Source organism: Alosa pseudoharengus, unplaced genomic scaffold, assembly GCF_046254945.1.
Source record: "Alosa pseudoharengus isolate Yale_2024_CS ecotype anadromous, Long Island Sound unplaced genomic scaffold, YU_APseudo_1.1 YU_APseudo_1.1_scf_15, whole genome shotgun sequence".
NCBI lineage: Eukaryota > Metazoa > Chordata > Actinopteri > Clupeiformes > Clupeidae > Alosa > Alosa pseudoharengus.
Window position 1 is genome coordinate 30,244,044 of NW_027468620.1, and position 25,638 is coordinate 30,269,681.

Here is a 25,638-nt window from a genome sequence, read left to right on the forward strand (position 1 = left end):
CCTACAATATAAACAACATATACCACATCCTTCTTAAGTGACAGTTTTGAGAATAAGACAATGGTGAATCTGTGTTTGATCCTCAAAACCACCTTTTAAGAGCAACAACAACAACAACAACCAGTAGAAAATGGAAAATGATTGTGCCGAGGCCCAGCACACCTACATTACACCACTGAGTAGCAACACCTAATCAGGCCCAGCACACCTACATTACACCACTGAGTAGCAACACCTAATCAGGCCCAGCACACCTACATTACACCACTGAGTAGCAACACCTAATCAGGCCCAGCACACCTACATTACACCACTGAGTAGCAACACCTAATCAGGCCCAGCACACCTACATTACACCACTGAGTAGCAACACCTAATCAGGCCCAGCACAACTATGTTACACCACTGAGTAGCAACACCTAATCAGGCCCAGAACAACTACATTACACCACTGAGTAGCAACACCTAATCAGGCCCAGCACAACTATGTTACACCACTGAGTAGCAACACCTAATCAGGCCCAGCACAACTATGTTACACCACTGAGTAGCAACACCTAATCAGGCCCAGCACAACTATGTTACACCACTGAGTAGTGTTACGACCCTGCCGGTCTCTGCCTACCTGTCTGTCTTTGTCTTTCTCCGGTTTGCAGGGCGGAGTCAAGACACAGGTGCTGCTGATCACCTGATTGGGGCACCTGTACTATAAAAGAGGCTACCTGTCTGAAGTTCAGGGTTCCCTCTCTCCATTGCAGCATGCGGCGCCTTTGCCTTTTGTTTGGGCTTTGCACATTACTCTGATTTACACCATACCTTTGTTATCTTACCATCTCATTAATACTGACTTCACACTTTGCATACATGATTACTTTAATAAATATATATTTTTTGTTAACTCTTTATCCACGTGTGGTCTCCCTATGTTAAAATCACCCAGAACGAGCCGGGTGGTTGTAACAGTAGCAACACCTAATCAGGCCCAGCACAACTACATTACACCACTGAGTAGCAACACCTAATCAGGCCCAGCACAACTACATTACACCACTGAGTAGCAACACCTAATCAGGCCCAACACAACTACATTACAACACTGAGTAGCAACACCTAATCAGGCCCAGCACAACTATGTTACACCACTGAGTAGCAACACCTAATCAGGCCCAGAACAACTATGTTACACCACTGAGTAGCAACACCTAAGTCGTGCGCTCCATTCAACCAAGGATGTGTTGATTCTCACCAGTAGAATGTGTTTCTCTACTAACATACTCAAAAGAGACTCCCTTCCTCAAGCAGGGACACAGGAGCAGGACTTTCACAATTCATCAGCCTAGTGAAGGTGTGCTGAATTATCTAAAGCTAATGACTTCAAAAGTGTTGAAATCAACATAAAATGTGTTGATAAAATGGTGTTTCCTAAAATTGTTGTTTTCTGGGACCAACAGCATCTGTACTGTAGCTGCATTGTCGGTTTAATCATTTTGAGTGTTCTGTTTAAAAACAATCTACCTTTGTAGAGTACTGTAGCATGACAAAATATATACAGCAAAAGAAAGCAGCAGGAAGTCTATCAGACATTTAGGCATGACATTTTCAGCCGTGTACTGTAAGTCAAAAATATTTTTCTTAATGAATTCTTATATTTCCGTAAATTTCTTTACATCTCCAGACAGCACATATACAACACGGAACATATCCACGTGTACACAGATCCACAAGTCTTGAAACATGAAAGCTGGTGGGTTTAAGTAAATATTTTACAAACAGCTTTGTTCTGAGAACACAAATGATGTTATAAATGAAACCTAAATATTCACACACATAGTAAAGAAAGCAACAGAGAAGGAAACTTCCAGAACAAACACACACACACACACACACGCACACACACATACACACACACACACACACACACAAACACACACAAACACATACACAGGCATAACTCACCAAGCAGCAGGCCCACAGGAGAGAGCTCCATTCTGTGTGCTGTCCAGTTTCTGATTGACTGAGATGGTAGAGTTTTGAGAGAGAGAAAGACACTCACACAGGATAAACCAGCCTCCCCCACAGAAAATAGCGGAGGAGTGGAACAGTAGACGGTTTTTGTGTGTGTGTGTGTGGGGGGGGGGGGGGGGGATTGTGTTGGTAGGTTGGTGTAAGGCAGAATAACTGAGATACACATGCAGTCAGACAATAGTGGGTTTGCAAAAAATAATACATAACATATATCTTGATTGATTAAATGATTGATTGAGTGATTGATTGACTGATTGAGTTATTTATTGATTAATCAATTCATTCATTCATTCATTCATTCATTCATTCATACATTCATTATTTTATTGTTTACTTCACTGATGTTTGGTTAGATGGTTAAGAAGCCGCAATGCATTTTGGACAAAATACCAACTATGCCTTGTTCTCCTGAAACTAAAACAACAGGTATCCATGAATGTGAATCATAGAGAGAGAACTTGCATGTAATTATTGAGAGTCAAATAGAGAGGGGGTCTAAAAGAGGAAGGCCTGAATCTCTCATATAACATACATAGATGCAACTAGTTTCTCATTATTGGTCTTTTGCTTTTAATATTTTTGCAATTGCAATTCTACATCACTTTTATCACATTACTGTAAGAAGGAAGAAAAAAACTTGCAGGAACTGTATTACAATGTTACGCATTACAGTAATTGACCATATCTAATTGGCATGGCTAGAACTGCAAGGAAAAAGTGTGTATTCTGGTGTAGTGCTGGTAATAGTGGTTAAATGTCATGTATTGTACATGTGGTCTATGTGAGCTACATTCAGTACAAGCCTGCTTCTCTGAATGAGGATACAGCAGCTATAGATTTGTTTTGAGAGCTGACCCATGTTCAGCTAAAAGCCACAGAGTCTTCAAAAATAAATATGTTGGTCACCCAAGTGTGAACTTCAAAAGTCCCTTTTCTCACACATATTTTGTGGTAAGTGTTTCTTTTCTCCATTGACTTGGTTTTAATATCACTTGTTAAAGATTTGAGCATAAACCAGCTTGTTTTTTAGTAGGACCTCCTCATTATTTTGTACAAGGAGTGTCGTATCTGAGAAAAAATATCAGTGGTCATATAAACAAAAAGGCCTCAAAAACTACACACAGTTTAAAAGTATAAATTATTTAGTCTTGATCAACATTACTATTTGAAGTCTCTGTGTAATATAAAATATTCATTAACTATGTTTAATTCCCGTGTTTTTTTGGCATAATTGTGATGCATAACTTTAATTTAATTGTGTTGTGCAGTACATTTTCACTGCAATTACAACCCTCTGCACATGTGCAGTAGAAAGGAAATGGTTGGTGAGCCCCTCCTACACACAGCTCACAGCCTATCAGCGGAAACCAGACCAGAACCACAATCTCCCACCTCCTCTTGCACAGCATAGACAAGCAGAAACACAAAGAAAAGGTAGAAAACAAGTGAATGAACAACAGATGAAGAAAAAAACGAGAGAAAACAGCAATAAGGGCATACAAAAGAGACAGAGGGGAGGAGAGTGATAGACAAAATGATGCCTTGTGAAACACGAAACCAATGAAGACCCAGTTAGTGACTAGATCAACACCACAAACAGCGGCATTGCGTTTCATAGTGTTTCTCATGCTGACTATAAATAGGCCTGAAACGTCCAGTCTTCTGACTACCCTGTGATGTCAGCCATGGGGAAGTTGTGATGGGTTGAGGTGATACAGATATCATCTTGGGCTAATACTTTTTTAAGTGTTTCTCACACATGCCAGGTATTTTCTCATGCAATTCAGTTCTCTTCTGTATGCTGTACATATCCAATTATGTTGCAAATGGCTCTGGCTGTGGTGAGAACTGACTGTGGAGACAAAATCCAACCAACATCCTACATCTATAATAATTTATAATAATGCACATTCTGTTTTAGAGTCCTTATGTCATTTTCTGTGTAAGTGCCTGCTTGTTCATTCACATTAAGAAAGAAAAAAAAGTGAATTCTGGTATGGAGCTGAGTGTGTTTTTTTTCCACTGTAGGCTAATGTCGTCATGTGTTACATGCTGTTCTAGCCTGCTTCTGTAAATGAGGAAACAGAAGCTAGAGACAAGAAAAACTCAAGGAAAAGGGTGTTGGGGACAGAGGTGTGAACTTCTAAAGTGCCTTGCATGTGTGGTTTAGGTGTTATTTCAGTGCCTTGGTTAAATTTGAGATTAATAAATAACATATTATTTCGAGCATGGTTGATTCAGAGCAGTGCACCACTGGTGATAACTAGTGAACAAGGCCTCAGAAAGTGTCTGTTCCAAATGTATAAAATATATGTATATATATTATATCTAATTGACATTGCTTTTTACAATGTATATTAATGTATTGCACAGTGTATTTCCACTACAATTCTTTGCTCATGTGTTCTACAGAGGAAATGATGAGCCCCTCCTACACACAGTTCACAGCCTACAGCAGAACCAGACCAGAACCATAATCTCTCACCTCCTGTAAATAATATACAAGTGTGCGGTTCATAATGGTGGTTAGTACAGTACACTAATGCTTCACTCTGTTCATTGATTCAGGGGCAGATCAGAACTTTATTTGTACGTCTATGGCTGATAGAATGGGAATTATGTTACACAGACTACATTTTCCACTAGCAGCAAGAGCATTGAATTGTGCCAGACTCCCCCAGTCACTCATGTCACTGAGCCTGTTATTTTAAAAGTTTCTGGGAATCATGTTGAGTCAATTACTTTTTTTTTTTCTATGAACAATTCCCATGTTTCACTGGAATTAGGTCTTCCATGGCTACGTCTTCACAACCCGTATGTCAGTTGGAGGGATGGCTCTATCCTCTCATGGAGCACTCATTGTCTTGCCACCTGTCTGTCCTCTGCCCAGCGTCTGGAGGCTGCTCCTAAGTCTGAAATAGAAGTGGACATGGACCTCTCCTCTGTTCCTCCAGAGTATCATGATCTTCGTCAGGTCTTAAGCAAGTCTAGGGCTACTTCTCTCCCTCCACACTGGTCTTATGACTGCGCCATTGACTTGCTGCCTGGCACTACACCTCCTAAAGGACGCATCTACTCTCTCTTCCCCTCCTGAGCAAGAGGCTATGAACAAGTACATCACTGAGTCCTTGGCTGCAGGCATTATTCTTCCCTCATCTTCCCCAGCTGGGGCTGGATTATTTTGTCGCTAAGGATAAGAGCCTCCGTCCCTGCATTGATTATAGAGGTTTAAATGACATCACCGTCAAGAATCGATACCTTTTGCCTCTCATGTCCACAGCCTTTAAACTCCTGCAAGGGGCACAAGTATTTTCCAAGCTTGATCTCTGCCACGCCTATCATTTGGTCAGGATCAGACAGGGAGACAAATGGAAGACTGCATTCAATACACCCAGTGGTCACTACGAATACCTTGTCTTTCCATTTGGGTTGACCAATGCTCCTGCTGTGTTTTAAGCCTTAGTTAATGCTGTTTTGAAAGACCTTATCAATAAGTTTGTTTTTATATTTCTTGATGATATTTTGATTTTTTTTCCCTGTGCTGAGTCACAACGTTCCATGTCAGAGAGGTGTTGCAACGTCTCCTCCAAAATCAGTTGTTTGTCAAGGCTGAGACATGCGACTTCCATACAGAAGAGACATCATTTTGGGGTTTGTCATCTCTCCTGGTGTGGTCAAGACGGATCCAGGGAAAGTAAAGGCAGTCTCTGACTGGTCTACTCCTCCCTCTCGCTGGGAGTTACAGCGCTTCCTTGGCTTTGCCAATTTTTATAGGAAGTTTATTCAGAACTATAGTTCTGTTGTGGCTTCACTCACGGCACTCACGTCCACCAAGCGTCCATTTCTCTGGAACAAGGAGGCTGAACGTGCCTTTTCCATTTTGAAGGTCAGGTTTTCCACTGCCCCAGGCCTGATCATCCCTGATCATTCTGCCCAGTTGTACTGGAAGTGGATGCCTCTGATTCAAGGGTGGGGGCTGGCTGTCACAGAGATTGTCCAATGATAACAGGTTGCATCCTTGTGCTTATTATTCTCGTAAATTAACACCTGCTGAGCATAATTATGGCATTGGTGATCGAAAGCTACTAGCGGTCAAACTCGCTTTTGATGAGTGGAGGCACTGGCTAGAGGACACAGAGAAGCCATTTATTGTGTGGATAGATCATAAAAATCTAGAGTATTTAAGGTCTGCGAAGAGGCTCATCTCATGTCAGGCCAGGTGGTCTTTATTTTTCTCCCACTTCAACTTTGTTCTCTCCTACATACCAGGCTCCAAGAACGTTAAGCCTGAAGCCCTGACCCGACAGTTCGCTCCTGATTCCCCACTGGACCAGGCTGAGACAATTCTCCCTCCTCATTGCTAGCTGCAGCTCCGCTGGATATAGAGAGATAGATTCATTTCTGCCATTCCATCAACTGATGCCTTTTTGGCTGAAATAAATAAAAATTGGAAGGGAGAAAGAGAGCTGTGTGCTACATTTGAAAGATGTTTTTTTTTCCCCATCCATACATACATGCATACATACATCCATCCATCCATCCATCCATACCATTAATAGCCCAAAATGAGAACTAGATTGATATAGTAGTCCATAATATCACACACACACCTTAGATGAGGTGTCAACCTCCCCTAAAGCCCTCACTCTCGAGTAATGTTTTTGTAATGAAGGCCTGTTACTTCTCCAAATTGATGTGGTATTCAAATGTGTCATGGCATGCAATGCTCCTTTTAGACTGAGTTTAGGTGCTACATCCTCACACCATCAACTTCATAAAAAAGTGTGGATGTGTCATGAATGCCACTTGTTTGTACTGTAAACACATCCAAATATGGTAGCAAATGGTTTAAGCTGTGCTACACACATGCATCTCATTTCTCCTTCTCATTATAAATACAGTAACAACTTTAGTTGGGGTGTAAAAAAAGTCTGCTGCAGCCGTCTTTCACCAATTTGTAACCTTACAACAGTGTTTAGGTTTTGTGTTCTTCTAAAAGCAATGTGATTCAAATTAAAACCATATATCATGATCACTCTTGTAATATTGTTGAGGTTTAATGATCGAGTGTAGGATTTGATTAAAATAGAATGGTTTGAATGTACAACTATTTATTCAAATGTCACCGTAACGTGATATGTATTCATTAAGAGAATTTTACAGAGAAAATAACTTTGGTTTTGTTGACAGGTGAGTATGATAAAACTCTGGCAATAAAACCATGAATGATATGTCCCATGAAAAGACAGTAATATGTCACATTACAATTTAAAATATTACATGGAATTAGTTGAGATTTTAAAGTAACGGACTGAAGGAAAATATAAAGTATTTGAGAAGGAATCTGCACTGTGTGGTCCTGATAGGATAGCAGCAGACAAATCATAAATTAATGGAAATAAGGGAGGAGATGAGAGTGTGTGTGTGTGTGCCAAATCTCATTTAGCTGGGCTGGAGATGCATTTGTAGAATGTAAAGTAGAGCGTTTGGTCATTAACAGAATTTGTGGAATTTCTGGAGTGCATGATGCCCTGGCCACTCAGTCTCCCACCCATGAGCCTTCAGCATTATATAGCATTAGCCACTTTACTACTAATGCATTCTCAAAGAGAGGAGTCTCCAAACCTTTAACTGGGACAAACGGTATTCTCAGTGGGAGTAAAGCAGAAGGAGGGTGGCAAAATACAGGATTTATCACATCTGACCACATTTCCCGTGCTTTACAATACATGCCTCTCCATCATCTGACTCTGTGACTTCTGGCAAGATCTCTTGAGGCGTAACCCCCAACTCATTGAAGGAGTCTAAAGACAAAACCTGAGCTTTTATTTTTATTTTTATGCTTTCTCGGTCTGAGGTTTCTTTTCTTCTTTTCAACCACATTGGTGTAAACCTCTGAGGTAAACCTTAGCATCCTTAAAAATTCTGGATTCTGTTTATTAACATCATGATTTAATGGGGAAGCTTTATTGAAGTCAAGTGATTAAACAGCAAACAAAAATAAACTTGCATTACATGTTTATACATCTTTATGAGACAAATTGGCAAATATGTTATTGTACTCTTCAATTCAAAAACAAAATGTGAAAACAAATTTGCAGCAGGTTTGAGAAAGGTTTGCGAAATGTTTTAATCAGGCTCCCTCTTCATCAAGTAATATAGCTGTTAAATAAAATCACAGTATTCTCTACATAGAGTAATATCACCGATTTCTACACAGAATAATCTGTTACATTAAAGCTTTACTCTGAAATAAGCCTTATATACAGTCAAGTTCCAAAACGTTACAGAAATCTCTCCTTTTATAGCTGTTGAGGGATCACTATGTTACAATAGCATGATGACCTACAGTATAGAGTCAAGCTTGGCCTATTACATTTTTGGCTTTCCAATATACAGTACAAAAATATGTGCTTAAAATGCTTAATAAAACATTAAAATCATATGCTTTAAAAGAAAATGTCTAAACCAAAACGCAATGTGCTCAGATGTACACACTTTCTTTTGATATTTTACAAAATACAGCTCAAAATTAGAGAGGCATATGTCGGGTAATAATACTAGCAATATCAAATCACTGCATCTTCCCAAGACAGACAACCACTTAATGCCTGTTAAGGCAGATTAAACGATGTTCATGTGTGGCTCTTGATCATGACGTGAATCATTGGTGGATGTGTAAGGGTGTTTGAGAGTAGAATGCAGCGTGATCAAATGTTTACTGTGTAATGGCCAATTGAAAAAAGTGACTACCATAGACTGATGTGAAGACAACACAATGTCACGTAATCGTCATCTCTATCAATCATTTCTAATGCAATTACTGCATTCAGAAGAAGAAAAAATTCAATTAAGATGGCCTTACACATTTTGTCCATGACTATATAATTGTATACACAGTGTTTTGTCTTATTTTGAAATGTATGTGTGTTTTTGTGATGTATGTCAATTGCTGCTGTAACATTACACATTCCCAATTTAACAATTTGTCCAAAAGATTTCCCAAACAAATTCTTCAAAATTAACTTCTAGAAACTTTCTTAACTTTACACATGTACAAGAAACTCCACAGATTGCTTGCCATTTCCCCTGTACTTTTGTCAAACCATCACAACCCATCTTGGGGCACATTATTCCTTACTTGATGAACAGCCAGGCTTCACAGCAGAGTAAAGATGTTCCTGTTGGTCCGCTAAAACAAAATGACATAGCAGCTTCAAGTTAGCAAATCAGTAAGGGAATTTAGTTAAAAAAAGCAAGCTAAATATAACTACCTGAAGGTTTCATAGCAAGTTGTTGCTATGAAACAGTGTGGTGCATGGGTCACTTGTGTGAACAACAGGCTTAAATATTCCTTCATATCACTATATGCCATCACAATGAAGATACCAAAATGAGTTACTAGTGAAAACAGAGTCATAAATTCCTACATACTGTTGCTTTAGAGGACAGAGATATGACTCACCTCTACTGCCCAGTGGTTTCATCTTAATCTCTACATCAGCATATGTGACATCACTGGGGCCAGCTGAATCTTCATGATAGAAAAGAAAAAATCCTTAGAAGATTTTACTGGTTATATGAAGACTGTTTAACTCTTCAGAAATGTTGATCTTGTAATATATATTAGTTGTAATATTGAATTATAGTCAGGGGGCACTCAGGGTGTCCACTTTATCTTGTTTCTTGTGTTTCTTTGGTGTAACTTTGGCATACGTCACATCACTGGACCCATCCCCACCTCCATCAGAGACTACTTCAGAGACACCATGACCAGACAGAGTTAGTCCTAGTCCTAGACTAATAACCTAATCCTAGTCTTAGGTCTTATCCATGAAGGAGAGTTTCATTGAAGTTTTCTAGAACTAGCTTAATCCATGAAACAGGAACATGTTTGTGTTTCCTTCATTTCATCATTGAAAGAGCAAATTAAATAACTCTGGTGTGGTTGAATAGTGATAATGTCACCACCTGACATATAATTGGCCTGGGTTTGATTCCTGAATCCCCCGTCTGTGTCACTTTCTGCTAAGTACTTTAATTTTAGCTTAAGAATAGCTTTACTTTAGAATTATGAGCTATCAGAGACCAGAACAAAGGCTGTTGATATTGCTGGAGACAGAGATGGCTCAGATGCTCTTACCTGGACTCTTCACTGGCCTCAGGAGGGAGTACAGAGTGTCTGACATCGATGCACCTCTCTTGGCTGGAACAAGTTTAAAAACAAACAGGTCACACAATGGATGACTTATCTGCGCTAATGTGTTAATTGCAACATACTAATAAGATGTCTTGAAAAAGCATAAAGTGTAAAGCATACATTTTACACTACAGACCTTTCTTTTTCTTGTCTGTATCCTTCAACTCAATCTCCGCATAGACCACATCACCGGTTCCAGCCACAGCACCATCTAGTGGAAGATACAGTTCCAACACTATACAGCTATGGAACAAATTAAGAGACAGCTGCACATTTTTCTGATGTTATCCTACAGTTGCTGAGTGACATTCAAATTAGTTGACGGTCATATTTAAAATTAAGAGACCACTGCAAATTTGAATATGACCGTCAACTCAATAGAATGTCACTCAGCAACCACTACGCCTCCAACGTGTATGTATCTGTACTGTATCATCTTACATGCGTGTCCTATTCTTTTTCTCTCGTATCGCTCCCTCAGCTCCTGTAATTTGTGTTATGTGCAGTGGTCTCTTATTTATTTTCCAGAGCTGTATGTACCAATAGTTTTGCTATACATTGCTTTGTGTCTTCTAAAATTGCTGCTGGTTTCTGTGGGAGCCATGGGAAGATACTACTGCCTTCAGTGTACAATGGACACATATTATTATTTTTATCTGCCTTGAAATATTGCATACTTGAATTCAATGAGTTTCCTGACCCAGGAAGAGATGAATAACAAAAGGATAAATTAAGATGACTCAATAAAGATGAAAGGCCATATCTTACACCCGGAACATAGTGCGACACGTCTTGTTCCTATCTTACACCCTAGGCAGTAATGAATTTAGCCATGCGTACCAGTTCAATTGAACATGTCGCCTAAGGGCAGGTAAATTAAAAAAAATAGGTGTGGTCAGGCACATGACCCAATAAACAAGTGCAGATGCATGTTGGCTGTACTCTGCTAATAACACACACATTTTAGTAAAGCAAGGTTTAGTGGAATCCTAGTATTGCATTAACAGTCTCGTGTGCAAGCAAATTCCTTTAGATGTGCTGACTGATGCGCTGTCAAAATAGTAATACCAACATGCTCATCGATGTTGCACTCCTTGTTCTTAAAGGGAATGACAAATGTCACTCTCATTGGTTTAAAGGATTTTACGCCCAAAACACACCCATGACTAATTAAGAAACATAAGAACAACCCTTTTGAACAATGCACTTGGCGTCTGGTGAACTTAGATAGCGATTTTGGACTGGACACGCCCTAATTTAAACCATCCGCTTCAGACGGTATGTTTCAGACATGAGTAAACATATGATGAAATCTCTTACCTAAAACTCTTTTCTGTGAGGTTGAACTGTGACTGTTGCTCTGCTGTGGACCACTAGAGGAAGACAGAGATACTCTCATCAGTAAAAGAGGAAATTGTTTGTTTGTGTGTAATACACTGGTGTGTAATATATGGATGCCAAGACCTATACAACCACTGTTACTTATATATTTAGTTTTTCAACTACATAATTTGTAATTTCAAAACACTCATCCTAAAGAAAGGCAACTGACAGAACTCACACACACAAATGAAATGTATTGATGGCTCTGTATAGTGGATAAGAAACATATTTAAAATGTTTTGGCTCCCCATCAATTGAAATGTAACATTACAAGAAAAAATACTTACGGGTCTGGCGTCACTGAAACTGAACCTGAATTTCAAAAAGACAACTTTTAGAATACACATTAGGATATAACATGTAATCTTTTCTCTTTTTATTGAAAGTCTGCATATTTAATATGAAATGTGTCAGGTGAAACAGTTATTTTGATAATCTGATGAAAACTTGTTTTCTCACCTTTTGCTTTCTGGAAGCGATACAGCAGGGCCAGTAAAATGACCAGAGCAAAGGCAACAAGCAGTCCCATCACCACCCCCACTGCTACCACCAACATAGAGGACCCAGCATCTGAAATATTGAACTCTGTGATCATTCTGTACAAGGACATTCTGTACATTCTGAAACTAAAGTGAATGGGCCATCCCAACATTTGTAGGTCCAATATTTCTAAATAATAATATCTTCAGAAATATCATGACCACTGACTTCAGTAACAGGTTCTGGGCTTTTGATTCACCCCTTTCATATTATTCTGCATGAAGTTTTTTTTCTCTTTTCGAGAGAGTAGATATTAAGCAGGATAATGAAAAGTCCACTAGTCAGTATATGAATGCCTTCCACTGCATGCTGGGATACTGTTGGTCATGTCAGGATTCATTTTCTTATAAAGACCGGTGGACTATACATCATCCCCTATATAACAAATGTCTGAATATTAATATTTCAAACCTCTGACTGTGACCCAGCTCTCTGGTGACTCTCCTCTCTCTGGATTGCTGCACTTATAGAGGCCTTCATGTGACCTTGAGACTGCAGGGATGGTCATCTCTGCTGTGGTGGAGGTCTGCAGGTGTGTCCCATCTTTATAGAAGTCAGCACTGATGTTTGATGGCTGATGGCGATATCTACAGTGCAGAGTCAGAGGATCTCCCTCAGTCACAGGATGGACAGGACTCTCCAGGATCACATCACCATCTGCACACAGAATTTACTAATTGAGTTGTTTATACCAAAAGCAATCACACTTTCCAAATTCAGGTGATAAAGATCATGACAAAGTCTGAGAATTTCCTTTACTGTTAGACCAAGAATGATGAAAGTCTGCTGGTCTCACAGACCTCCACAGAAGGTATCACAGCTCTGGGTACTGTACCTACGGCACTATTTTGGGTGTGACTTCAAATAAATGCATTTGCTTGTTTGACCACTAGAGGGCAAAACCAGGTGTGAATGTCCTATGAGGCAATAGTGAAAGTGAAACTAAATCATCGCAGTTGATATGAGAGTCCAGATAATCCTGCACACATAGAGATGGGCAAAACACACCACACCTGACAGGGGTAATACTTAAGCCAACAACACCTAAAAGAAAACCTAGATACTATATGGAAAACACAGTTACATTTTTCATAACAATATTTGAGACTGACACAAAGCAGAATTGAAATGGGAATGGAAATGATATCAATGTACCATTGAATCTTAAAGATACAAAATACCAATTTGATATGTATATGTCAAGTATGAATATAATTAAATAAAGTGAATCATACATATACATTCTTGAACTATAAAGACACACATACTCACAATAACTTTATATTCTAATAAACAAACTAACCTGTAAACTTTATCTCAGCCACATCACTATATTGAGTATAGATGACTGGGTCTCCTCTCCCAGCTCTGCACCAGTACTGTCCTCCATCAGAGACTTTAACAGAGCTGATGCTGTAGGAGTTCCCATCAGTCTGGGCCACAGGATCAGAGGTCTGTGTGTCTCTGTACCAGTAGAACACCAAACCAGAGGAAACACCCAACTCACATCTCAGAGTCACTGACTCTCCTGTGAGGAGCTGGTGGCCTGGACTTAATGTGAGTTTGGGCTTTGGGTCTGAAGAGGATGAAAGAGGGTTCCTGTCAATCTCAATCACACACACACACACACACACACACACACACACACACACACACACACACACACAAAGGTAAACATACTTTACCTTTGACTTCAATCATTGTTTTGCTGCTACTTTGTGATGAGGTTGGTCTTTCTCTCCTCTCTCCCTGACACCAGTATTCACCACGATGAGACACACTAACTTCTTTTAGAGTATATGTGCTTCCAGTAGACACAACTTTGTTACTCATGTCTTTAAACCACTTATATGTCCAGCCACTGTAAGACTTTATGTCACAACTCAGGGTGACTGACTCTCCAGTGAATACAGGACTCTGTGGAGTCACAGTCAGTGTAGCTGCAGGCCGGGCTGTGGGAGTAAATGTAGAGTGAACATGTTTTACTGGCACGAGTCAGAGTCACCGCATGAAACCAGAAGAAAACCACATAACTGGTCACTCTGGGGGGAAATGAACCATGAAACACTTGCACCACACTAGGTCTGTGCTAGTCCAGTATTGCTGCAGGCGTTGTGTAATAAAAAAGTAAAAAATGTAAAGAAATGGCAAAAAGTAACACTTCTACCTGTCACTGTCAGAGTGACCACATTACTGGTCTCTGAACTCTGAGTGGTGCCTCTCTGTGTCCCTCTGCAGGTATAGCCACCAGAGTGGTGATTACCAGCAGAACTGATGCTGTACTGCTGAGCAGTGACTACAGGAGAGTTTGGGTTTCTGTTGAAATACCAGCTGTAGTCCCAGTCAGTGTTTCCCCCCTCTGGTATGTCACATCTGAGGGTAACAGAGACTCCTCTGAATATGTCTGTGCTGGCAGGAGTCAGGGTCACTGCAGCCTTGGGTCTCTCTGTAAATACATGAAACAAGAATAATTTCACAGCAGATTAAACAACAGAAGAGCACAGTACCAGAATGTTCAAGTTTTATCCCTCTGCAATGCAAAGATACAATGCTCACTTGAAACAGTAAGAGTTAGATCATCACTCTTTGAAGACACCCTCTCATCTCTTCTTCTGCTTCCTTGGCAGCTGTAGACTCCCCTGTGGGCCTCCTGCACAGACTGCAGTCTGTATTCATCACGGTCACTCCAGCCTCTCTGTGGGTGAACCTGCTGCCCTCCTCTGTACCAGCTGTATCTCCAGTCTGATGGGGACTCTCCCTGAATGCTGCAGGTGAGAGTGACGCTCTCTCCACTGAATACTGGAGACCAGCTGGGGCTCAGGAACACAACAGCTTTGGGTCGCTCTGGAAACAAATGGAACAACCAAAATGTACTACGTTAGATGACGGTACCTAATACTTCATTCCCACCAGGATGGGGATACAAAGGGGAATACAGCAGTGCATCTACAGTAATATGAAGCATTGCACCTCATGGTGTTCCAATTTGAATTGTGTTAAAATATAAACATTAAAAGCACAAAAACGTTTACTTCCAGAAACAATCGGTCCACATCGCTAGTCTCTGGCCACTTTGAAGTGGTCTAATGCCTTCCTTTAAGTACTGTTTATTTGTGTGGTATAATTAACACTAAATAAATGGCACACACATAAGCACAAGGATAACAGCTCAAAAATGTAAAAGAGCAAAAAGTATTTTTTCTACCTGACACAGTTAAAGTGACCACATCACTGATGTCTGAACTCTGAGTGGTGCCTCTCTGTACCCCTCTGCAGGTGTAATCACCAGAGTGGTGATAATCAGCAGAACTGATGCTGTGCTCCTGACTGGAGGCTGCAGGAGAGTTTGGGTTTCTGTTGAAATACCAGCTGTAGTCCCAGTCAGTGTTTCTTCCTTCTGGTATGTCACATCTGAGGGTAACAGAGTCTCCTCTGAATATGTCTCTACTGGCAGGAGTCAGGGTCACTGCAGCCTTGGGTCTCTCTGCAAAAACAGCACATTACTACAGTAAGTGAAATATAAGACATGTCATACCAGATCTCTGAAAAAAAAAACACATTAAATATCTTTGCATGAAACCAGAATAGAAAATAGAGAGGTAAGATCGCTCTGAAACACAGTGAAGGAGAAACGTGTTTCCTCTATCTTAATGGTTGCCAAGCAACGTCGAGGCACAGCAACTCTAAAGTTTGTATGAAGTTGTGGTAGGCTAGCACAGTGCTATAGAACGAAATGAGGTCAAGGTGTTTGTGTTGGATTTTACAACAGCATTGAACGCAATCCAGCCAATCATAATCAAGGACCAGAACTACATGTATCCGTTTTAGAAACATATGTATAGAAATACATGCACAATATGTACTTCAACATTTGACATTTCACTCATCTGTGATGATACATTTCTCAGCTTTCCCTGACACCAGTAATGCTTCTCATGAGACTTGGCTGTGATGGTATGTGTGTTCTCGTTAAACTCAAACAGAACATTATCCGACCAGTCTTCATACCCCATACTTTCATTTCCTGTCAGACTCTACTTCACACTTCAGAGTTTCTGTCTCTCCAACATGCAGGGCTCTGAGGCTTTACAGTTAGTTTAGGTTTGGGCAGAGCTGAGAGTGACAGACTCTCCAGTGTAGAACTGTGTTTGGTCAGCATCCAGCACCAGAACAGCTTTGGGAGTCTCTTTTCAAATCACAGGACAAACATGACATGAAGGAGGAAAACAGAGGAATCACCATACAAAATGTTTTAAGAGCCACTGCTCTTTCACAGTCTTTCATTGTAACACTCTTCAAATAGGTGGGATACCTTAAGAGCAAAGATACATAATACCCCATGCAAGATGTTACTCACCTTTAACAAAAAGATAAACATTTACACTCATCTGTGATGACACATCTCTGCCTCTCATCACTCCCTGACACCAGTAATGACTCTCATCAGACTTGGCTGCTGCTCTGATGGTCAATGTGCTGGTGTCAGGCTGAGAGAGATGACCACTGCTGGAACCTTTAAACCACTTATACGTCCAGTCACTCTCAGGCTCAATCTCACACTTCAGAGTGACTTCCTCTCCAGTGAACACAGGAGTCTCTGGCTTTACGGTCACTCTAGCAGTGGGCAGGGCTATGGGGATACACACAACACTGATTAACAGCACAGTCATCACATAATAAAGGGGAGTTTTAATTAACCTGATAACCAGTTTGTCATCACTTATCATTTAATGCAGGAAAGTTTAGATGTTCCTTTTACCATGTATCACATGACTGCCATAGTCACACTCTTCAAATACAAAAAAATAGAATATAGTGGAAAGTCAATTTCCCTGAACAGACTGAGAGATTAAATGTTGGGGAAATCATTGCCAGCATATTGACTTAATTATCTGATTAGAGCTCTCTGTATAGAGATTTCTGTATTATTAATTCTTCATTCCGATATTTTGATATACTGGATTTTTGACATCATCATTCATTGCCAGTATATTGACTTAATTAGCTCATTAAAGCTCTTCTCAGGTTGACATTTTTTCTATGATAAATTCTTTATTCTAATATTTTGATATACTAGATTTTTGATTTCCATGAGCCATAAATTATAATAACCAAGATTAAATCAACAAATAGGCTTGAAACATTTCCCATTTGACTATTTGAAATATATTACTGGAAAAAAATTAACTTTCTCGTTGTCATGACGTTGGCTGTGATGGTGTACTGTACGTGCTCTTGTAAGACACAAACAGTAGGCTACATTATCAGACCGGCATTTACACCACACATACTTCCAGTTCCTGTCAGACTGTCATTCATACTTCAGAGCGACTGTCTCTCCAACATACACAGGACACCCCAGATACACACAGGCACTTACTGTCTTACTCACTTACTGTCTTTTACTGCTAGCGCATTCAGTGGAAGAAAATGATTATGGTTCACATTAAGTGACCAAAACTCACCAGACACTTGCAGTTTCACTTTCTCACTCCATTTGCTGTATTCTAGGTTATTTTTGAGACCTTCGCAGGTGTAGTCACCACTATGGAACGCATCCAGAGTCTGTATTGTGTATCCATTCTTTTCACTCCAGATTTCTGGTAGGTAAACAACACTATCTTTGCGCCAGCTGAACTTCCACCCTGACGTGTCCTGTCCCTCTATGCTGCATCTGAGAGTGACAGACTCTCCAGTGTAGAACTGTGGTTGGACAGGATCCAGCACCAGAACAGCTTTGGAAGTCCCTTTGCAAATCACAAGACAAACATGACATGAAGGTGTGAGGAAAACAGAGGGAAACTGGACGTAAAGGCATATAGTCCTGAAACTGAATTAGTCTAGTCTGTGATGTGGGGATAAACTGTTTCTGGGATATTTCAACATATTTAAAATGACATGATAACATTCACTTTTACCTTCCCCTGCAGCATGTCCAGAGTAGGAACACAAGATCAGCACTAGAACACAAAGACACACAGAAGTTCATCAGAGTTCTTCACACAGTTTTCAGATTCTGACACTCACCAATGGTTTGCTGCTGGGTAAGAACAGAATCTACACCCACTCAGGAGTACACTAACACACAAGAGCGAGTGAAAATATATTATACTGTAGCTCAAATGTGCTTCATCATTATCTCCTCTCACCATGAGTGTCACCACTACCAACATCAATGTCACAGTTATTTCACTAAAAGCGTTTAAATGTTTTTTCCCATTCATCATCACTTCAGAAAATATGCATACAAATATATCAACGCAATATCATTTCTCTCTCATACACAAAACTATGCTCTTATTATACCCTTGAAAATAACATTTAATATTAGGTATTATAATAATTCATTCAATATGAAAATCAGTGAATTGAAAGTGACACTTACAAATTACAAATTACAAATTTCCTTCCATTTTTCATCTACTGTGCATTCTGTACTTCACTGCCTACAATATAACCGACATATACCACATCCTTCTTAAGTGACAGTTTTGAGAATAAAACAATGGTGAATCCGATTTGATCCTCAAAACCACCTTTTAAGAGCAACAACAACAACAACAACCAGTAGAAAATGGAAAATGATTGTGCCGAGGCCCAGCACACCTACATTACACCACTGAGTAGCAACACCTAATCAGGCCCAGCACACCTACATTACACCACTGAGTAGCAACACCTAATCAGGCCCAGCACACCTACATTACACCACTGAGTAGCAACACCTAATCAGGCCCAGCACACCTACATTACACCACTGAGTAGCAACACCTAATCAGGCCCAGCACAACTACATTACACCACTGAGTAGCAACACCTAATCAGGCCCAGCACAACTACATTACACCACTGAGTAGCAACACCTAATCAGGCCCAGCACACCTACATTACACCACTGAGTAGCAACACCTAATCAGGCCCAGCACAACTACATTACACCACTGAGTAGCAACACCTAATCAGGCCCAGCACAACTACGTTACACCACTGAGTAGCAACACCTAATCAGGCCCAGCACACCTACGTTACACCACTGAGTAGCAACACCTAATCAGGCCCAGCACAACTACATTAAAAAAAGGTCTCTTTGGGGTTGTTGAAATTGCATGAATTTATTGAAAGAACCTCACATGATTTATTAGTGGTCCTTCTGAAATTAAAAAAAATCATGTGAGCCTAAGCTATTCCTTGAGAATGTCAAATTCACATAATTTTGTCATGTTGGATGGTAAGAACTACTACGTGACGTGACCACGCCGGTAGACCTGAGTCTAAGCGGGAAGGAGGAATCAACTGGAGTTTTCCACACCAATTGCTTGCTCTGAAGACATTACCAGCGGCATGCAAGATCTACAATGTGAGGTAAATATCAATTGATTCTTAATCTTCGGTAGCTTTTCCGAATGTTTTGCCAAGCTATTGTGTTTTACAAACAGATAGTTCTTACATCTAATCATACCAGCTATGGGTTACTGTTGTGGCGTCAGCCCAATATAGCTGCTAACGGTCGAGAATGGGGTTATTGTTGTGGCGTTTTCGTCGTATTCAAGTGATGTGTGTTTTACCGACACATGTTTCATAGCGAATTCATTTAATTTTCGGGAACCTGTTGTGGTCACTGCTGTACGTCAATTGCTGTGCGGATTTAGAACCTAGAAAGTGTACATCAAGCTAAGCTAGCTGGGTTTTGATGGCGCCAAGGCATGACTGGAGGGTAACGCGTGCGTGCATTGAAACCCATCGACAACTGGTGAATAAATGCTGAAGCTTTTTGATGATGATATTTGAAAAACGGTCAAATGAAATCCTGCTTCAAACAGCCAAAGGAGCATTTTGTTTATCTGGCAGTCACTGGTTAGCATTGCATATGGACAATACATTTAGATAACTTAACCTTTCACTGTTCAATGCTACATGGTCATAAATCTTGGTGCACTTAATGTGCTTTTGTACTTTTTAAGACGAGTAATGCTGAGTTTGTATCATGTGATTTGGGTGTTGCAGAGCGTGTAGAAGAGGATTTACCACCTGTAGAGCAAACGGTCCCTCACAGTCCAGTTTCAAATACACTTCAGAAGGAGCTTGCTACAGCATTACTGAAATTGGAACATTTGGTGCATGTGCCAGGTATGTTAGGGGAGACCGGGGCTGGTTGGAACACTTTTCACTCTCGGTTATATTTCTCCGTCTTACAATGCGTTGAAATGGTCAAATTGTGATTAACTGAAAGCTTGGGATCTCAGCTACAAAATGTATATTTTCAATGTCAACAAATGATCCCTTGTTTTGAGTTATATATGATTAAAGTGGTGTTGTGCACGTGTGCCAACCTGCCCCATGCACGGGGTTGGTTGGCACACGTAGTCGGGGTTGGTTGGAACACATATGTTATAGTCCTTTGCAGTACTCCTTTTGGTTTTGTTTGAAGTGCTCATCTATATCACTGCCTGTAGGGCTTTGCTGATGTCTTTCCTGTGTGTTTTTCTTCAGTAGGGCCCACCGTCAAGACCAATTTGGTCCCTACCGATTTTTTTTAACTTCAAATGTTTAAAAATGTCTGAAATGCTTCCAAATGTAAAACTATGTTCAGTAATTACAATAACAATGTTAAAATAAAGATTGATGATGTTTTTATGCATAAAATACAAAGTTTATAGATTTGTCACAAAATAGCCATAGGGAATGTATGTGCCAACCAACCCCAAAATCAGTGTGCCAACCTGCCCCGCCCACATTAGGTCAAACCTTTTTGCACAAATGCTGTTAGCCTGCTAATATCAGTCACCTCAGGTTTTCAAACTTCATTTTAAATTATAGATGAGTCCCCTAGCAATCAATTATAATCAATATTTTTTTTATATCCCTAACTATTACCCTTCTAGGATGTATTTAGTGGGAGGTGCATATTCTAAGTTTTGACACTACAAAATTAAAAAGTTGTTCTCACCTAAAGGGTTAATGACCTGGAGACCAGTTACATACGTGAGTTTACGCTACTCAATAAGGCCGTCAGTTTAGTGTTGGAATTTTGTTGCAGCTCCCTCTAGTAGCCTGGATATTAACAGTGTTTCAACCTGCCCCTGTTCCAACCAGCCCCGGTCTCCCCTACAGCAATTGATGATTTTTTACACACACACACACACACACAGCCCTGTTCTCTAGGTCACTCCCTTCTTTCTTTTGTCTCCTTCCCTCATACTTTCTATACATCCTATCTTGTATTCCTACTTCCCTCTTCTCTTCTTTTCTTCGGTTTCTTACTTTTTTTCTAACTCTTCCACTTTCTCTCTCCCTCCTTCTTTTTGTTATTGTGTTGTACTTCCCTCTCTTTCTTCTCCATCAAACTGAACCTTTTCTAACTGTTCAATGCTACATGGTCATAAATCTTGGTGCACTTAATGTGCTTTTGTAGCCTGGCGGGCCATCCTATATCATTGAAATGTATAGTCTGGAATCGAGCCATTCACCTCGCTTAATCCAAGGGGCGGGCAGAGAATTGTCTTTCAAATTGCCTAGGCATGCAATAGGCCAGCGCTACGACCAATCGTATCCGGTCGGCAAAACGGCAAATACATCCTTCTTCGAAAGGAATGACTTAAGTGCATTGTGTTGCTCAACTTTCAAAGAAAAGCACAAGTCCAACTCCTCCAAAGTTGACGCCAACGCCGATTCAAACAACTGCTCTTCGTTCGCCATAGCCACCTTTCTTGTTGTTCACGTCGCAGGACTGTCGCCATCCTGTTAAGCCCGCCTTAAGACTCTCTTACAAAATAGAGCGCTGTGATTGGATGACGTCCACGGCGTCAGCCAATAGAAATCCCTATGGTTTGATACTAGACGTACAGGCTGAGCAAATTAATTTGCCGCCGCTAGGGTGCGTCTAGATTTCTAGGCTAGTGCTTTTGTACTTTTTTAAGACGAGTAATGCTGAGTTTGTAAAGCTGTACACAGGACAATACATGGTAAATGTGATTCATGAAGTGTTATACATTTTTAAATGTGTGTTGTGATCATAATGTTGTGTGTCTGTATTCATATTCTGTATTGGTATATCAACCTCCCTTTCTGTGTTCTCTTTCACAGTAAATGTGGCAGTGCAAGGGATGTGAATCAGCGGTTCAAAGTAGGTCTGATCTACTTTCTCATTACAAACTCCACCATCCCCACTTTGGCCGCACCACAAACTACCCCTGCACATATACAGATTGTCCCTGTACTTTTAAAACATGGAACGCTCTTATTGTTCACCAGAGTAGAGTGCACGGCACACAATTATATAATATAATCTGAATAAAGGGTCAGTGTGTTCATGTAGCTGCTGCTGTCATGATTTTTTTGTATTTTTGTTCAGATTTGGGGGAAACTACAGAAGCTTTTCCATCGTTTGCGTTGTTCAACATCTAAAGGCACTGCACTGTCTTTGACCACTGTCTTTGACCTTGATTTCATTTGTCTGCCATGTCTGGAAATGTGAAATAAATGTTGTAAATGTGTACTCAAATTCTAGTTGTGGTTGATTGCTTGAGGTTATTGAAGAGGCTTTTTAAAATAACATGTTAATTTGACATGCAATAGTTTTTAAAATATGACATGAAAAAATCTTGTACATCGGTTGCATCAAAAAAATTGTGTCCATCAAACAAGAAAAAAATCATGTTGGACTTATGACAATCTTATATATCAGTGGCACATGTAAAAATTATGTTCATCAAAGCAAAATAAATCATGTTTGACTGACAATAATATTATACATCAGTTTCACATGTAAAAATTGTTGATAAATGCAAAAAAAAAATCATGTTTGACTGATAAGAAACAATTTCTTCACATACACATGAAAAAATCATGTTAATTTAACAGAATACAATTTGCCACTTTTAACATGAATTAATTGGACTTCGTGGACATGATTTAATTGATGCAACCGATGTACAAGATTTTTTTATGTTAATTTAACAGCCCATTTTTTTCAGTGTAGCAACACCTAATCAGGCCCAGCACAACTACATTACACCACTGAGTAGCAAAACCTAATCAGGCCCAGCACAACTACATTACACCACTGAGTAGCAACACCTAATCAGGCCCAGCACACCTACGTTACACCACTGAGTAGCAACACCTAATCAGGCCCAGCACAACTACGTTACACCACTGAGTAGCAACACCTAATCAGGCCCAGCACACCTACATTACACCACTGAGTAGCAACACCTAATCAGGCCCAACACAACTACATTACACCACTGAGTAGCAACACCTAATCAGGCCCAGCACAACTACGTTACACCACTGAGTAGCAACACCTAATCAGGCCCAGCACAACTACGTTACACCACTGAGTAGCAACACCTAATCAGGCCCAGCACAACTACGTTACACCACTGAGTAGCAACACCTAATCAGGCCCAGCACAACTACGTTACACCACTGAGTAGCAACACCTAATCAGGCCCAGCACAACTACGTTACACCACTGAGTAGCAACACCTAATCAGGCCCAGCACAACTACGTTACACCACTGAGTAGCAACACCTAATCAGGCCCAGCACAACTACGTTACACCACTGAGTAGCAACACCTAATCAGGCCCAGCACAACTACGTTACACCACTGAGTAGCAACACCTAATCAGGCCCAGCACAACTACGTTACACCACTGAGTAGCAACACCTAATCAGGCCCAGCACAACTACGTTACACCACTGAGTAGCAACACCTAATCAGGCCCAGCACAACTACGTTACACCACTGAGTAGCAACACCTAATCAGGCCCAGCACAACTACGTTACACCACTGAGTAGCAACACCTAATCAGGCCCAGCACAACTACGTTACACCACTGAGTAGCAACACCTAATCAGGCCCAGAACAACTACGTTACACCACTGAGTAGCAACACCTAATCAGGCCCAGCACAACTACGTTACACCACTGAGTAGCAACACCTAATCAGGCCCAGCACAACTACGTTACACCACTGAGTAGCAACACCTAATCAGGCCCAGCACAACTACGTTACACCACTGAGTAGCAACACCTAATCAGGCCCAGCACAACTACGTTACACCACTGAGTAGCAACACCTAATCAGGCCCAGCACAACTACGTTACACCACTGAGTAGCAACACCTAATCAGGCCCAGCACAACTATGTTACACCACTGAGTAGCAACACCTAATCAGGCCCAGCACAACTACATTACACCACTGAGTAGCAACACCTAATCAGGCCCAGCACAACTACATTACACCACTGAGTAGCAACACCTAATCAGGCCCAGCACAACTATGTTACACCACTGAGTAGCAACACCTAATCAGGCCCAGAACAACTATGTTACACCACTGAGTAGCAACACCTAAGTCGTGCGCTCCATTCAACCAAGGATGTGTTGATTCTCACCAGTAGAATGTGTTTCTCTACTAACATACTCAAAAGAGACTCCCTTCCTCAAGCAGGGACACAGGAGCAGGACTTTCACAATTCATCAGCCTAGTGAAGGTGTGCTGAATTATCTAAAGCTAATGACTTCAAAAGTGTTGAAATCAACATAAAATGTGTTGATAAAATGGTGTTTCCTAAAATTGTTGTTTTCTGGGACCAACAGCATTTGTACTGTAGCTGCATTGTCGGTTTAATCATTTTGAGTGTTCTGTTTAAAAACAATCTACCTTTGTAGAGTACTGTAGCATGACAAAATATATACAGCAAAAGAAAGCAGCAGGAAGTCTATCAGACATTTAGGCATGACATTTTCAGCCGTGTACTGTAAGTCAAAAATATTTTTCTTAATGAATTCTTATATTTCCGTAAATTTCTTTACATCTCAAGACAGCACATATACAACACGGAACATATCCACGGGTACACAGATCCACAAGTCTTGAAACATGAAAGCTGGTGGGTTTAAGTAAATATTTTACAAATAGCTTTGTTCTGAGAACACAAATGATGTAGTTATAAATGAAACCTAAATATTCACACACATAGTAAAGAAAGCAACAGAGAAGGAAACTTCCAGAACAAACACACACACACACACGCACACACACATACACACACACACACACACACACACACACAAACACACACAAACACATACACAGGCATAACTCACCAAGCAGCAGGCCCACAGGAGAGAGCTCCATTCTGTGTGCTGTCCAGTTTCTGATTGACTGAGATGGTAGAGTTTTGAGAGAGAGAAAGACACTCACACAGGATAAACCAGCCTCCCCCACAGAAAATAGCGGAGGAGTGGAACAGTAGACGGTTTTTGTGTGTGTGTGTGTGGGGGGGGGGGGGTTGTGTTGGTAGGTGGGTGTAAGGCAGAATAACTGAGATACACATGCAGTCAGACAATAGTGGGTTTGCAAAAAATAATACATAACATATATCTTGATTGATTAAATGATTGATTGAGTGATTGATTGACTGATTGAGTTATTTATTGATTAATCAATTCATTCATTCATTCATTCATTCAT

At 40.4% G+C, this 25,638-nt stretch overlaps 1 protein-coding gene across 1 annotated transcript in view; it reads right to left on the minus strand.

Moving 5' to 3' along the window:
• LOC143123955 (basement membrane-specific heparan sulfate proteoglycan core protein-like) overlaps window positions 1-25,638 on the minus strand; it is a 35,665-nt gene extending 10,027 nt beyond the window's left edge. The window contains exons 1-20 of the mRNA XM_076285215.1: window positions 25,272-25,638; window positions 18,067-18,108; window positions 17,614-17,895; window positions 16,506-16,778; window positions 15,354-15,632; window positions 14,705-14,992; window positions 14,316-14,594; window positions 13,834-14,100; window positions 13,452-13,724; window positions 12,560-12,805; window positions 12,068-12,178; window positions 11,896-11,920; window positions 11,546-11,598; window positions 10,362-10,436; window positions 10,169-10,231; window positions 9,491-9,559; window positions 9,167-9,217; window positions 6,292-6,400; window positions 5,842-6,005; window positions 1,957-2,178 (exon numbers count right to left, since the gene is read on the minus strand). Coding sequence (XP_076141330.1) covers window positions 1,957-2,178; window positions 5,842-6,005; window positions 6,292-6,400; window positions 9,167-9,217; window positions 9,491-9,559; window positions 10,169-10,231; window positions 10,362-10,436; window positions 11,546-11,598; window positions 11,896-11,920; window positions 12,068-12,178; window positions 12,560-12,805; window positions 13,452-13,724; window positions 13,834-14,100; window positions 14,316-14,594; window positions 14,705-14,992; window positions 15,354-15,632; window positions 16,506-16,778; window positions 17,614-17,895; window positions 18,067-18,108; window positions 25,272-25,539 — 3,439 coding nt within the window. The 5' untranslated portion in view covers window positions 25,540-25,638. The remainder of the gene's footprint in view (window positions 1-1,956; window positions 2,179-5,841; window positions 6,006-6,291; window positions 6,401-9,166; window positions 9,218-9,490; window positions 9,560-10,168; window positions 10,232-10,361; window positions 10,437-11,545; window positions 11,599-11,895; window positions 11,921-12,067; window positions 12,179-12,559; window positions 12,806-13,451; window positions 13,725-13,833; window positions 14,101-14,315; window positions 14,595-14,704; window positions 14,993-15,353; window positions 15,633-16,505; window positions 16,779-17,613; window positions 17,896-18,066; window positions 18,109-25,271) is intronic.